This window comes from Triturus cristatus, chromosome 12 (genome assembly GCF_964204655.1).
Source record: "Triturus cristatus chromosome 12, aTriCri1.1, whole genome shotgun sequence".
In the NCBI taxonomy this organism is placed as follows: domain Eukaryota; kingdom Metazoa; phylum Chordata; class Amphibia; order Caudata; family Salamandridae; genus Triturus; species Triturus cristatus.
This window is the reverse complement of record NC_140595.1, coordinates 83,449,278-83,465,064: the sequence shown is the minus strand read 5'-3', so window position 1 is coordinate 83,465,064 and position 15,787 is coordinate 83,449,278. Positions and strand designations below refer to the sequence as shown.

At 48.0% G+C, this 15,787-nt stretch overlaps 1 protein-coding gene across 1 annotated transcript in view; it reads left to right on the top strand.

Annotated features, from left to right (window-relative positions):
- Positions 1-15,787, top strand: part of DCST2 (DC-STAMP domain containing 2) — an 86,566-nt gene that overhangs the window by 64,584 nt on the left and 6,195 nt on the right. Inside the window, exon 13 of the mRNA XM_085639810.1 lies at positions 1,809-1,902. Within this exon, the coding sequence (XP_085495936.1) occupies positions 1,809-1,902 (94 nt within the window). The remainder of the gene's footprint in view (positions 1-1,808; positions 1,903-15,787) is intronic.

Below are 15,787 nucleotides of genomic sequence, written 5' to 3'. Positions count from 1 at the left end.
TGTCCATGTGGTCTTGCTCTCACTCCCTCCATCCATCCCAACTGGCTGTGAAATCCTTGCACCAAAGGCAGAATCTGGGCAAGGCTTCTCAAGAAGATACAATCTCTTTCATGCATTTTGCCCTTGGATCTAGCATGAGCATCCCTTTATTCCCATGTTCATCCTGCCTCAACGTAAACTAGGATAATGGCACCATTGGAAGACTTGTTTAGCCACGTTTGGACGTAGTGATCCCTTATATGTGCAACGTGTAACCCCCCCCTTAAGGGCATCTACATCCTTGTGTAGTTTACCAGGTAGATGAGTTGTAAAGTGCTTGCAGATACACAGAACTGAACGGGTTGGAATGTAAGAATGATGTCAGACTGAATAAAGTACCCCATACTATTCTGGAGTGCAGTTATCAGGCATTAAGAAAGTGCTGCCAATGAAGGAGAAAAGGCTTTCTAGGTGGTACTGTGTGGCTTTCCTTTTTTCAGACCAAAGAGTGTGTTAGGGCACTATGCTGAACTAGGGAAATACAGAGGAGCTATTAGCAGCAATCCAGAAAAGGCTACTTGGAAGGCAGCCTTACTACTATGTTAAATACATTTCTCCTGGTGTGCAGTTTCCAGGTCTTAAAATGACATCAAGCAGCTGCATAGAGTGGATGCATGCCCTTTTTATTTAAATAATCCAGAGTGTCCATAAGGTGCCGCAGGAGTAGAAATTAAGAGTACAATCCAAAAAAGGCAAATAGAATAGAGATAGTTTTTCCCCCGCACAGTGATTTCAAGTTATCCTATCTCTGGTGTGAGTAGTTCAGCCAGTTCTGCATAGTTTGGTGGAATACTCGTACATTTTGCCCTGGATTATAAAGACAAAATGTAAACCTCAAGTTCGCTAGTTTGTGCCATTTTGAAGTGTCTCATGTGGTAGTATTCTTGTGGGGGGAGGGGGGGATAAGCCCAGTACCTTTCAATAGCCAAGGTGCAGATATAATAAAATGGGGCACACAGTGTGACTCGCATAGACGTAAGAGGGGCAAAAATGCACAACAGGTGGGGTTGGCACTCTCCATTCAGTAAAACCTGACGATTTACCCCCCAATTAAAAATCCAAAGAACATATCTTTATTTTGAATGTTGTTTCAAATATTTACATTAAGAAAAACCTTCATGTTAATTTTTTTTATTTTAAAGTTGGTTTTACTATAGTTTATTTAAAAGTAGCATTAGAGTTAATGTGACATAATGACTCATGTAATGTTGGTGTGTTTTAATGTTGCTTTTTTTATCTTGAAGGCTATCAATTAGAGGAAAAGTATTATGTACTAGTTTTAATTGGCGTTGGAAATGGGTAAATGTATGTGCCAATGTTGGATTATTGAACATATGGAGTACCTAGAATTATGCACTTTAGCCTACTCTGTTATATGGAATTGTTTTTATGTTTCTGTTATCTATGTTTTATGGCTGTTCTTAACTTGTCGAATAAAGTTATTGAATTATGTAATGTCATTGATATAATTATTGAACTATTCACATTAATAAAGTATTAGTTATGCTTTTTTCGAGCAACCGTATGAAATGTAAATTTAAAAATGGAATATGGTCCAGATTCCAACTGGATAGGCCTACCATTAGTGTGCTGGTGTATTGTCTATGAAAGGCTATTAGAGTACCCATTGCTGGCATGTTTGATGGTCACTCAGTAGTTGCCCTGTGCTTTGATGTGTTTGGCCAGCTGTGCCAAATCAGAAAGTTGCCCTGATCAAAATGGAGCTTCTCAAGAGCGTTGCCAACTTGAGTCTTTTCTGGTCTATGCAGGGTTCTATTGCAAGGACTGCTTCAGGCAACTGGGCAACGTTTGCAGCCTCTGTCTCGGCCCATTGACCTATGACAACATGGCGGACATGGAGATGTAAGTGACTTTAAGATGGCAGTGGTGCTGGGTGAGTTCATAAGATATTCTTGATGGGAAGGGGGGGGGGGGGAGTTCATCTGTGTGTAGGGTGCAGAGGTGTTCTGGTCTATAATGAGATGACGAGTTTTTTGGAAGGCTGTTCCTGTGAAAGGACAATTGAGCAGAAACAAGTTCACTCTCTATGCCACACCCTTACATCTTTGGAGAATTAAAGAACAAATGTCTTCAGAGAAGTAACGTGAGCCTTGAGACCCTCACGGGTGAGTAGCGTGCTTACAATTCTCTGATTGATTGGTTGAATGTGAGGTGACAAATATCCAGCCCCTGCCCCACTCCAAAAGCTGAAAGAGCTACTGAACAGATTTACCCCAAGCCACAAGTAAAGGGCTACCCCTCTCCCAAGTTTGATGCAAATCCATTCAGCTCGATTTACTGTAGCAAGAATGAAAAAAAGTTTAATGAGTCTTAAAATGGGAAATGCTACTATTAGATTACTCTTTATACCTTTGATCTTCCTTTATAAATCTGCATGGAATCTGAAACGGATACATTTAACCATGGGCAAAACTCTGCTCCATCTAACGCAGATTTCTCAGTTGGCGCCAAAATTATTAGCAAATTTTGTATGCGCTCCAGGGGTTGGACAGAGGGCCTGCGGCCAGGCCCTGCAGCCAACCCCTCAGAGGCAGCAAACTCAGTAGGGAGACATGCAGCCCCCCTACCAGGGCCCCATCACATTTTGTAAGGGAAGGGGGTACATGGACCCTCTTCCCAGGCTGTATTTGGCCCGGGGACGCCATCCCCCCAGTGCCCACCACTTAATTTATGGGGGAGAGGGGCACACAGCCACTTTCCCTTGGCTGATTTTGGCCCAGAGACCATTTAATGGGGGGCACACAGCCCTCCCCCCACCCCTCGGGCTAAATTTTTTGGCCCTGGGACTCCATCCCCCGGGGCCTATACAATTATTATTGGGGGAGGGGGCAGCGCTGCCCCCCTACCCATGCAGATTTCATCCCCGTGGACCCCATCACTCAGGGCCCAGTGCTTAATTTATGCGGGAGGGGGCACAAAGCCTCTCTGAGTGGGCCTATTCCGAGCCTGGGGACTCCAGTCTCCTGACCATATTCTTATTGAAGGGAGGGGCAATCAGCCACCCCACTCCAGGCTGCTTTCTGGCCCACCCCATCTCCCGGGACCTACACAGTTAATGGGGAGGGGGGGCACTTTTCCACCCTCCCCAGGCCGGTTTTTTCTCATGGGACCCCACTGCCTTGGGCCTGGCAATTAATTAAAGAGGGAGGGGCCACACAGCCCCCCTTCCCTGGACCTATTACAGCTCGAGGACCTGTTCCCACGAGGCCTGGCCAACTAAAGGTTGGGGCCCACCCAGGGCACCCATCAGCTCCATCTTGAAGGCCGATGTGTGAGCCCCAAGGCCCCTGCAGCCCCAGCCGGCTCCCTGCATCCAACGGGATCCAACATTGCTCCCACCCGCAAGGAGCAGCTAAAAATGCTGCTCCCTACGGGCGGGAGCAATATTCAGATCTGTTTCCCTGCCTTCATTGCTGCAGGCAGGGAAACAGATCTGAAGTCCTCTCCCAACTGGCTGGAGCATTTTAAAGCTTCCGCCAGCTGGGAGTGGACTTCCTGTTTGCTCTCGCTTGGAGGAAGCTATACATTGCACCCACCAAGTGAGAGCAAACAGGTTTCCCTTCCCGCATCCCAGGACATAGCTGGAGATGGCCCTGGGGGATAGGGTCTCCAGGGCCATTAATGGCTCTGGGAGGGGGTCTACATGGCCTCCTTCCCTCTTGAATGTGGAGCCTGGCCCCGGAGAATAGGGTCCCCGTGGCCAAAATCAGCCCGGGTCAGGGGGCTGTGCGACCCTTTCCATTAGTATTACAGACAGACCTCGGGGGATTGGTTCTTGAAATTGGCCCGGGGAGGAGATCTCCATGCCCCCTTTTAAATCACAGCGTACCCCAGGGAATAAGGTCCCCAGGTCCGAAATCAACTTCGGAGGGGGGCTGCGTGCCCTCTCCCAATTATTTGAAAGGCCGAGCCACGGATCTGCCCTCCCCTTCTTCTAGTCGGCTGGGCACCAGGGGGTAGGGTCCCCAGGGCCAAAAGAGGCCCAGGAAGGGTGGGCCACGTACGTACCCCTCCCCTATATAATTAAAAATGAATTCCACGCAGGACCTGGTCCACCCGGGGGCCTAGTAAAATACAGGAATTTGACACTTGTGTATTTTTTATTTTCATGCGGATCCTCCGTGAATTCACAGTAAAACAAATACAAAAAATAAAAAACGTTTTTGGCACCCAGCAGGGTTCCTATGTGACCCCACCACCAGGCCTACAGGGTCAGGTGTTTCCCACACTGCCCCCTTGTCTTTTAATTTTTTTTATTTCTTGGAGATAAGCTGAGTTACAAGATGGCTGCTACCAAGTCCTGGTTGAAGTGGTGGTAGCCAATCAGATCCCACCATGAGATATGTTGAAGCCGCGGACCCTCCACGTCCCTAGATATCTATAAATATTTTTTCATTAATGACTCCAAAACTACTGAATGATTTACACTAAATTACAAAAAGATCTTTCTGGACAAAGATCTAGATTTCTGCCAAAATTGGTGTAATTCTGTCCAGCAGTTCAGGCTGTAGTCATGTCTAAAATCCTCACAGCAAATTGCAAAGACCCCCCCCCCCCCCCCCCCCCCAAAACCGGCCCTGGCAAACTGCTCGGCCGCTCCCCACCCGGGGGGTCTGGGGTGCGGCTGAGCTCTTTGCCAGGGCCGGTTTTTGGCTGATTTTATTACAGGGCCCAAAACCAGCCCCCACCCTTGCAGCCCACCGGGGATTGCCCGGTGCCCGCTATGGCCAGTCCGGCCCTGTTGGCCCACGCTTGGCAAATCTGTCAATGGGAACTAGGTCCTAACTATAACTACCTAACTATAACTACCTATTGGTGACGGCAATAGAAGATCCCAAAACGCAAAACCCCTATGCATTTTCCATAGACTTCTTTAAGATGGGCAACCGCAAAACTGCTGAACGGAATTACACCAAATTTGGCAGGTAGTTAGATCTTGGTCCACAGATTGTGCTTTCTGTGATTTGGTGTGAATCCGTTTAGTAGTTTTTGAGAAATCCAGGGTCAAAAATAATTGTATATCAGGATGATGGGTCCGTAGGAGACTTGAGAGACTCTCGCAGAAGCGTCAATTTAAAAGTGGAGAGTTCTGATTGGTCAAGGAAGTGTTAGTTCCCTTGGGGCATCTCGCTCCCACGGGAGTCAGACTCCCGCAGGAGCAAGCGCTTTGATTGGCTGCCAGCAGCAGGAGAAAAATGTTGCGGGCTGTCACTACAGGACTCGAGGACTTAGTCCACTATCCTGAAGTAAAAAACTGAAAAATAGTATAATGGGCAGTGTAGGGATACCATGACCCCCTTAGGCCACATGGGGGGGACCCAGAGGGACTACCTCCCCCCCAACAAAAAAATGCTGCGAGGCAGGGAAAAAATGGCGGCCGGGTCAACATTTGCATGTGAGGGGGGGGGGGGGGTGCAGCCCCCTCCTCGAGCCTCCTGAGGCCTTGGGGAGCCCACCGCCAGGGCCAAAATTTCAATGTAAGGGGAGGGGGCCCGCAGCCCCTCTCAGAGCCTCCAGCCACCCTTTGGGCCACAAATAGTGTATATGGGAGGCCACTCACAAGCCTCCAGAAGCCCCGGGGAGCCAACCCTCGGGCCGAAAGTAGTGTTTATGGGGGGGGAGGCCTTGCAGCCCCCTCCCGAGCATCTAAAGTCCCGAGGAGACCCATCCTGAGCCATTAAAAGCCTTGGGGAGCCTATCCCATGGATGAAATTACTTAAAATGGGAAGAGGGGCCATGTGGTCCCCTTCCCTGACCCTTTAATGGTGCCGGGAACCCCATTCCCCAGGCCAGCTAACAGGCTATGTCCCGGGGAGCCCACAACTGGGACATTGCAGTTTCCCTGCCCGCACCGGCCCAGCAAACCTGTTTGGTCTTGCTTGACGGGAGCAATTTTGAAACTTCTGCCAAAGGAGCTTTGAAAATGCTCCCACCAGATAGGAACAGACTTTTGATTTGTTTCTCAGCCCGTACTGATGGGGGCAGGAAACAGAAAAATATTGCTTCCGTCTGGAGGGAGCAGCATTAGTAGCTGTTCCCTCCGGGTGGGAGCATCACCGGCTCCCGCTGCATGTGGGCTGTTGGCTGGGGCCACAGGGTCTTGGAGCACCCCCGTGCGACCCCTAACAAGTGTATGGTGGGGGACCTGGTTGGGCACCAGGCACCCACCTTTTAGAAATGTGGGCCTCGGGAATGGGGTATCTGGGGTCGATAACAGCTCAGGGAAGGGGGCCCGCCCCCTTATTTATGAGTGGCCCTGGCAGATGGGGTCCCCTGGGGCCTACCAAGGCTCGGGGAGGAGGCCCACACAGCCGCTCTCCCCTTTTAAAACTGCCCTGGGCGATGGGGTCCCCAGGGCCTAACAAGGCTGAGGGAGGGGGGGCACCTTGCCCCCCTCCTTTCTAATTATAATAATGGCCCTGGGGGATGGAGACCCGAGGGCCTCACAAGGCTCAGAGAGGGGGGCCTCACTGCCCCCTCCCCTTTAATTTAAGTAGTGGTCCTATCAGATGGGGTCTCAAAGAGCCTAACAAGGCTCGGGGAGGAGGGCCACGCAGCCCCCATCCCCTTTAATTTTAGTGATGGGGTTCCTAGGACCTAACAAGGCTCTGTGAGGGGGCCACGCATCACCCCTCACCTTTAATTTAAGAAAATAAAATGGCCCTGGGGGCTGGGGTCTCCAGGTCCTAATAGACCTCGGTGAGGGTGGCCACGCCACCGACCCACTTTTTAAAGAAAAAGTCCCTAAGGGGGAACCAGGTGGCCCCCTTCCCTATCTTTAAAAAAAGGCTTGGAGGAAGTGGTCCCCAGAGTGTAATAAGTCTCAGGAAGGGGGGCCACTTGGCCCCAGCTCCCCTTTAAAAAATATAAGGCCACCCATTTGTGGCAGGGGTTGGCTTTACGTATCTTAATAAAATATTGCTTTACGTTAAAAAAGCTCTAGAAATTCACTGAAAAACAACACAGGTTAAAGTAATGTTATAGTTAGGTGTAATAAAAAGATCGGTTTTCGTTTAAAATAAAAACGTAGAAATTCTCTGAAAAAATGAAGGTTAAGGTAACGTTATAATTACGTTAATATGTCAGTGACAAAATTAACGTTTTGAACAAAGAAAAAACAAACAGAAATTCACGAGTTATAGTTAGCACAGCTAACTATAACTTGCGCTCCCGCTGTGCACTGCTTATGACGTCGCATTTTACAGCACTCATGACGATCTATGACCTCATTTATGACATCACTGATGACATCTCAAATGAGTAGAAAAGTGGGTACTGTTAACACTGTTTACTCTATAGAGAGAGTTTACTCTTTACCACACTGTTTGCAGGCAGTCAAACTCTCATGAGAAATACACCAGAGTATTAAATAGTATTTACTAAGAACAGTGTACACTCTATGCTAAACTTGTCCAAAGAGCAACTATTCACTTAAAATAACCATGCTCTGAAGGTGTTAAAGATCATACTACCTGCAGCCTTCTACTGTGGTGAAAACTTTATTGATAGTCTATCTTCTGAAGAAAAACAGGCACATGTACATTAGTTAGTACTTGGTGCACACAGTCTTCTATGTTAAGTAGAAATAGTCATGCTGACACAATTCGGTCTAATAACTCATGGCTGTTTACAATACTTAGTATATAGTACGTAGAACCTATGCCCTGCTAGAAACGTTTTGTGCAGTACCTAAAAACTTGTGTGGAACATAATGAACACAAGTTGTCAACCGTCACCTGCACACAGAGTTACTCTACCGTACAAACATTTATAATGTGTTCCATACCTCTGCACACCTATGATGCATTAGAAGCACATGTGTTTTGTAAACACCAATACCCATTAGTTGGGGTGTACAAAATTAGGTAGAAAAGTAATATGGTAGCTACCCGCCACTATGTAAACTATAGAACAAACGAACACTCTCATTGGATGATGTCATCAATAATGTCATTTGAGATATCAGTGATGTCGTAATGATGTCATAGAACATGTCATGAGTGATCTAATAAGCAGTGCATGGCAGGGGCGCAAGTTATAGTTATCTCTGCTAACTATAACTGGTGAATGTTTTTTTTTGTTTGTTTAGTTCAAAACTTTACTGTTGTCACGAACATTAAATTCACTATAACTTTACCTCAACCTTTGGTTCTTCCAGTGAAAATATGCGTGTGTGTGTGTTTATATCTATAGCAAGATACATATTACAGAGTCTGCAGTAGCAGCTATACAATTATAACTAGACTGCTGTCTTCATAAAACAGCATCTTATGAATCTTATAATTTTTGTTGATGTTTGACAAACCTGGTTAGATTTATCCTCATTTACTTTATCCTGGAGAATTTCTTGAAGACATGTCAAATGAGATAAGGGAATAGGTATACACCTGTTCATTGTAATTTCATGGGTTGGATGGGGCAAATAGTGTTGCAAGTACAGCAAAAATTGCTAGATAGATTTTCACAAAAAAATGGAAATTAAGCTAAGTGGCCTCATACAAATCACAACCCTTTTTTGTCTTGTTACAATTAGTTTCAGCAAAACAGCCAATAACTTGGGCTCATATGAGGTCAGAGAGATGTATAGAAATAAAGAACAGGTGTTTGCTGTATTGGATTTGCAAAATCTGTCAATAACATTTTTTAAAATAAATTTGATTGGACCAGAGACCATATTTTCCCCCTGGTCCAATGTAGAAATGGAGATTCTTGGTTTACTGTCAAATCTGGTCAATCTGATAAGACACGATAGAAAATGTTGTTTCGGTAGCCATTTGAGGGTAAGGGCCGTGATCCCTGCTCCTGAAAAAAGGTGAAATTACATGCACAAGAAGAGCATCACGGTGAGTGGATATTTTGTTTTGAATTCAGGAATGTGGATGATCTGTGAATCACAAATGTGTCACAGATTAGTTATTCGACCGGGAATTCCAGGATGAAAGTGTTACTGCACATAAATGTTTTTTGGTGTGTGCATGTGTATATTACTCCAACAGTGGATCTTTTATATGTTCACATGCTTGAATCATTCCCCGTTGTTAGGTGGGAATCCCCAGTACATCAGAATAGCAGTATACAGTGTGAAATATACAGCATTCAGTATATAGTGTAAAATGGACATAGGCCGAAACAACATAGCATGTTTAGTAACACATCCACCCCATTTCAAAGAACCAAAACTTCAACCAGTAAGGTGGAAGTTTAAGCTCTCCTACTTCCTCTAGAGGCCACCATAGCTCAGAGTTCTACTGCATGTCGTGTGTGAGGGACTTCCGTCAGAGCCCTGTGCTAACCTTTCAGTGAACCTGAAATTGTTACTATATCGAGCTACTCTGGATTTGAACCAGCCCTATTCTTCAGTACTGTGAGTTGTTATTAGGGTAGATTATTATACTATCTGGACCTTGGAGACCATTGGATCGAACAACCAACTGCCACCACAGCTGACGAAAAGAAGAAATCTCTTTTTAAACCGTGTTCCTCTTGTGGACACAAGAAGATTTACACTGATGACCCCTACTCTGTGTATTTATTGCCTTTAACCAATTAATAGCCATAGGAAAGATAATTTTCCTTCTTCTAAAAAAGATGCCCTCTTTTCAGGGGAAGATACCATGAAAAGTGCCTTTCCAAGCACTTCTACGAAGCAAGCGCATAAGAGGAAACTTGTATAGTTTCCTGAGCATGATTTATTTGGTACAGTGGTTGCAGCCACTACCTCTGATAACAAACTAGATAAATATGCCTCTAAGTGCTATAGAGAGGATTTACCTGTTGCAAGTAAGAAGAAGACATTTTCAAAAGACTCCTCTTCAAAGGAAACCTTGTCGACAATGAGACCGCCAACATCAACTCCGTTGTCGACAACTATGACAGTCGATGACGACAATCGATGACTAACATACGGTCGACAACAAAATCAATGTCGACATCCCCTTTGAGAGCCACACAGTCGACAAAAAACAGGAAATGTTTTTTCATCATTAATGATGATAAATTTACCTTCGGCTCAAATATTGCAGTCAGATCAAGAAGAAGAGGCGAGTGATTATTTATTCCTCACTGCCCAACACAATTAGATGTAATATATATCCCAGATTTTGGCAATAAATAAATGGACAAGAAGAATTCTTACTGTGAATAGGTTTACCAGCAGGAGTACAAGTCTGTGACTACTTGAAGTGGTATGAGGCAGAAACCACCAAGATATTATTGAGGACCAGATGTAGTGCAAGTGCCGATGGCGTTTTAATCGACATTGCAACAGATGATGGATACTTTCAACACATTATTTCCACAGCAACCAACTACTAATCCTTACATGGGGTTACCTTCTGTACCCATTGTGTCATCTCCTCAGTCTGCTCCTTTACCGGTTTCACCTCCTCTGCAGCCATCACCATTACCTCCTCCTCTAATGCCAAAAGTATCTATTCATGGGGAGGACATGGAGGATGTTTTACCCAATGGTGACAGAAAAGATGATAATGGACAGTAATTCATTGCCCTAAGTGGAAATGATGACTGGCCAATTCCACAGGATTGAAAGAGCTGCAGAGAAATTCAACCTACCAATGGCGTCTGTGGATCAACCATGCTTTCTTTATGACTTTGGACCTCGGAAATCTGTTAAGTCCATACCCTTTCTTGATTATGTCTGGTCGGAGGGTTTGAAATCAATGAGGATACTCAGTGATACTTCGTCTGGAGGATAAATATAAGGCTCCAGATTCAGCTCCAGCTTGCCTCACTGGTCATACTAAATCCAATTCAATCATTTCTTCAGCCGCTCAGAGAAGAACCATCCTCTAGTCTGCCCGACAAGGATAGCAAACCCATTGATGATCTGGGCCAAAGAATTTTGTCTATGGCAGCAACCTCAATTAAGACCGCTTATGCCCTGGCAATTCTAGGTCTTTATCATCGCCAAATGCGGCATGGTATCACTTAATTACTGGAACTCATTCATGAGAATAAGAGGGAAACAGCGGGGTCTATCATAAAAGGAGGAGAGCTAACTTCTTCCTCCAGTATTGACGCAGGAATGGATGCCTCAAACACAGGTTTTTGCCAGTTGGTAGGAGGTACTGTACTAAGAAATCAAGGCTGGTGAAAGTCTACAGCCTTCTGTACTGATGCCCAATCTAAGATCCTAGAAATGCCCTTTGATGGCCTTACTCTTTTTGGTAAACTTGTAGAAAAAGCTTTGCAAGGTCTTAAAACGTACACGGACACTGCAAGGGCTTTAGGGCTTTTGTCGTATTGCAGATTTGGAATGTCAAGTTTTGTGGCTGAAGATCACAAAATTTCAGAACAGGATCCAGTCAATAGAAAGGTTACGGGCATTCAGATTATCCTCAGAGACAGTCTGGATAGTATCAGGGATACTCCTTCAGTCGGAACCAAAGACAGTCTTACGTGAGGTTTTCAGGAAGGAAGAGAGCTTCTTCACAAGCACAAAACTATGAATGAATGAATTAAATGTGACTTGTAGAACGCACATGCATTTCGGTCACCTACAGAGTGCAGTCAGATCATCTGCTCTTATTGGGAAAAGCCAGATTTTCAGCCTTATCTGATAGACTGTTAGTTGTAGATTCCTTACCTTAAATGTAAATGTCCAGTATTTGTAAAGCGCGAACAATTACACAAGGGTGTCAAGGCGCTGGGGGCCGTCGGGAAGATTAAGTGAGCTATTGCCCAGAGTCACATGGTGCTGGGCTGATCTGCCACCGGCACCAGGGATCGAACAGTGAGCCCCCAGGTTCCGGAGTAAGTTGCCCTGACCGCTGCACCACACCTATTCCCTTAAAACCTTAAAATTTCCCTCAGGCGTCTGCTAAGATCCAGTGATTTTTGTTTTTATCAGCAGTACCCCTGTGCGTCGGTAGGTGGTGTGGGCTGGCTCCACGTCAGGCATTGGCATTGAGATCGCCAGGATGGCGTTGCCGTGCCTACTTAGACGCCGTCCCTGTGCGCGGCGTCTGTTCTTTTTCCGAGCCAGATCCGGAGAGAGCTACCCCTTAGCTGTTTTTGGCTAGCTTTTTGCAACTTTTTCTCGATGCCTTTTTGAGTATTGGACTCCTGGTGCACGAGGGATGTCCCAACGTCGGACCGGCTTCAAGCCCTGCAGCTCCTGTCACAAGATGTCTGTGACGAATCCGCAACTCATGTGCTTGCGGTGTCTGGAGCATGACCACGACCTGAATTCGTGCTCAGACTGCTGGGTCATGCACCCGAAGACTTTGCGGGAGCAGTCGGAAAGTTATTGGAGGCCCGGCAGTCGGCTCCGTGTCATTCCCGGTCTCGTTTGAGAGGAATGTCACAAGACCGTTGGCGAAACCCCTACTCCTTGAAGCGCTTCAAGTCGTCGAGGTCCTTGGGTAAGTCAAAACACAAGTAGAAGGCGAAAAAGCACAGGCACTCTTCCCCTTCTCCCTGTCGGTCAGCTGACGCGATGCAGGACTTGGAGCGTGGTCACTCGAAGGCTCGGTCTCCGGTGCCTGCTTCAGAGACGACTCCACGCCTCCCACCCATCCTGGGAGCAGGAGCGTCTCTTGCCCAACTAAGACAGTTTTACGAGGCCTTACACCTAGTCTTTAGGTAGCCCGACTCAACCGACATGTCTTTGGCCCTGCGGATCGGGGGTCCTGGGCCTTTGATGCAAACAGCTCCGGTCCTGGTGCCGGAGGGCCCCCGCAGATCCAGACCTGGATCTGTATCGACATCGGTCAAGCTCACTCAACCTTCCCCATTGCGATCCCGACAATGACACTGGCTGTGCCCCTAGCCAACTCCGTCCCTACCCTCATCCCTGAATTGGAGCCGGACCGAAGTTGGAACCAATACCAGAGGGTACTTCTGTTCCCCTGTTCATCCCTGGGGTTCCCTACCGCTCAGAAGGTGGTGATGAGGACTGGAAGGGGTCGCTGGACTCTTTAACCGACCAGCTGGAAGAGCCAGAGGGGCGAGAGGACCTGAGTGATGCCAGTGGTCTGGACACCTCTCCAGACACTGGTTTGCACATGCTCTTTGATGGCTGTCGTCTTTTTGGCGGCAAAGCAGATTTGGCACTTGAGCGCTTTAAAGATTCTCGTGCTACAGCCAGATCTTTGGGCCTCACTGCGCCTTCCCATCCACTCCAGTCTGCTTTTCGTCCCTTTCGTGGCTACGGACGGGGAGCCTAAGCACGTCCAGTCCACCAACCGGTTCACACAAGCTGCCCAGCCTCTGCGTAGCCGCGGGCATGGGACCCAGTGTCCTCGCGGGTCTGGGAGACAGTGGGCGGGTCAGTCCACCATTTCCCTCCCTGCCACGGCCTCCAAGCCTTCCTAGTACGACGTTCCAGGCCCATCTTCAGCCAGTTGGAGGCAGGATTCCCCATCACCTCCTCCACTGGCAATCCATCACTTCTGACAGGTGGATTCTGCAATTCGTCGGACAGGGCTACTCCCTCCCATTCAAGGCTACTCCTCCTTCCATGCCACCATCTTATGATCGCATGTCGGAAGATCATTTAGCACTTTTCCCCCAGGAAGTCTCAGCTCTTTTGGCTAAAGGAGCTATAGAGAGGGTCCATGTGCCAGAAGTAGGTTGTGGTTGCTATTCCCACTACTTTCTGATGCCCAAGAAGGCCAAAGTCCTGTGTCCTATTCTAGACCTACGGGCTCTCAACCGCTTACTCCGGAAGGAGAAGCTCAAGATGCTTACGTTAGCTCAGGTCCTGTCTGCCCTCAATCCCGGAGACTGGACGGTGGCATTGGACTTGCAGGATGCTTATTTCCATATCCCCGTCCTGTCAGCCCACAGATGCTATCTACGATTCACGGTGGGCCACGAGCACTTTCAGTTTACTGTGTTCCACTTCGGCCTTACCAGAGCCTCTCGGGTGTACTCAAAGGTGATGGCAGTGGTTGCAGCTCATCTGCGCAGATCAGGGGTTCCAGTCATACCCTTTCTCGAAGACTGTCTGTTTAAGGCGGGCTTGCCCCAGGCTGTCGTCTCCCACCTCCAGACTACGGCCGACCTCCTGCATTTACTGGTGTTCACTATAAACAAGTTGAAGTCACACCTGATTCCCTCTCAGAAGCTCCTTTTCATAGGAGCAGTTCTGGATATGGCGCAGTTTTGAGTTTATCCGCCCGAACAGCAAGTCTGGAGCATTCGGGCTATGATTCCGATGTTTCGGCCCTGGTCCTGGGTTTCGTTCAGGAAGACCCTGAGGCTGCTGGGCCTCATGGGCTCCTGCATCCTGCATCCTGCTGATCGAACATGCCAGATGGCATATGCGGGCTCTGCAGTGAGACCTGCAGTTCCAGTGGATGCAGCATTGGGAGAACCTGTCCGACTACGTCCAGATCTCGGAGGGCACGGCACACGGCTTGCAGTGGAGGCTCACGAACCAGTGTTAGGTCAGCGGCAGATCCCTCTCCCTTCCCCAACCGGAGCACACAGTGGTGACGGACGGGTCCCTCCCGAGATGGGGCGGCCACATGGGAGAGGCAGAGATCAAGGGCCTCTGGTCTCCGGCAGAGTCCAAGCTCCATTTCAACCTTCTGGAGCTCAGTGCAATCCTACTTGCACGGACAGCATTCCTTCCCTCTGTCAAGGGGAGGGTGGTGCAGGTGTTTACAGACACCACCATATGGTACTGCAACAAGCAAGGCGGGGTGGGGTCGTGGACCCTATGTCTGGAGGCTCTACGTCTCTTGACATGACTGGAACGTTGAGGCATTTCCTTGACGGTTCAACACCTGGCAGGCACCCTGAAAGCCAAGGCGGACGAACTCAGCCGCAGGTGCATGTCGGATCACGAATAGCTTCTTCCCTCGGAGGTGGCACAGGAGCTCTTTCAGCAGCGGCAAGAACCTTGGTTGGATCTATTTGCCACCAAAGAGAACGCGCAATGCCAGCAGTTCTGCGCGTTGGAGTTTCCAAGGCGGCACTCGCTCGGAGACGCTTTTCATCGCGAGTGGAATTGCGGTCGGTTGTACGCTTTTTCGCCTATACCACTACTACCCAGAGTGCTGAAGATCAGACGCGACCTGGCGCAAGTCATTCTTGTGGCACCGGACTGGGCTCGAAGAGTTTGGTATCCCGAGCTACTCAGTATGAGCATTTACCCCCCGATACGACTGCCTCTTCGGGAGGATCTTCTGTCGCAGCAACAGGGGACGGTCCTCCACCCGAACCTGTTCAGCCTCCACCTCCTTGCGTGGAGATTGTGCGGCGACAGTGGATTCCATGTGACTTGCCTCCTGATGTCTGTAATGTGATTCTGGCAGCCGGGCGTCCCTCAGCTAAAACTGTATACGTCTGTCAGTGGAACAAGTTTGTGGCGTGGTGCACGGCAAAAGCTGTTGATCCCCTTTCTGCCCCTCTTTCTGAGGTCCTATTGTTCCTTCTCTTTTTGGCGCAGCAGGGATCTGCTCTGGGCCCTATCAAGGGCTACCTTTCTGCTCTTTCAGCCTCTCTTAGGCTGCCTGATCAGCCCTCTCTTTTCAAGCCCCCCGATGTTAATAGATTTCTCAAAGGCACTACTCACCTTTTCCCTCCTATTCCTTTTGTGATGCCTCAGAGAGACTTAAACCTGGTTCTCACATACTTAATGTGCGCTCCTTTTGATCCTCTTCATAACTGTCCTTTGTAGTTATTGACTTTGAAGACTGTCTTCCTGGTGGCCATCACCTTCGCTAGGAGAGTGAGTGAGCTCCAGGCTCTTTCCTGT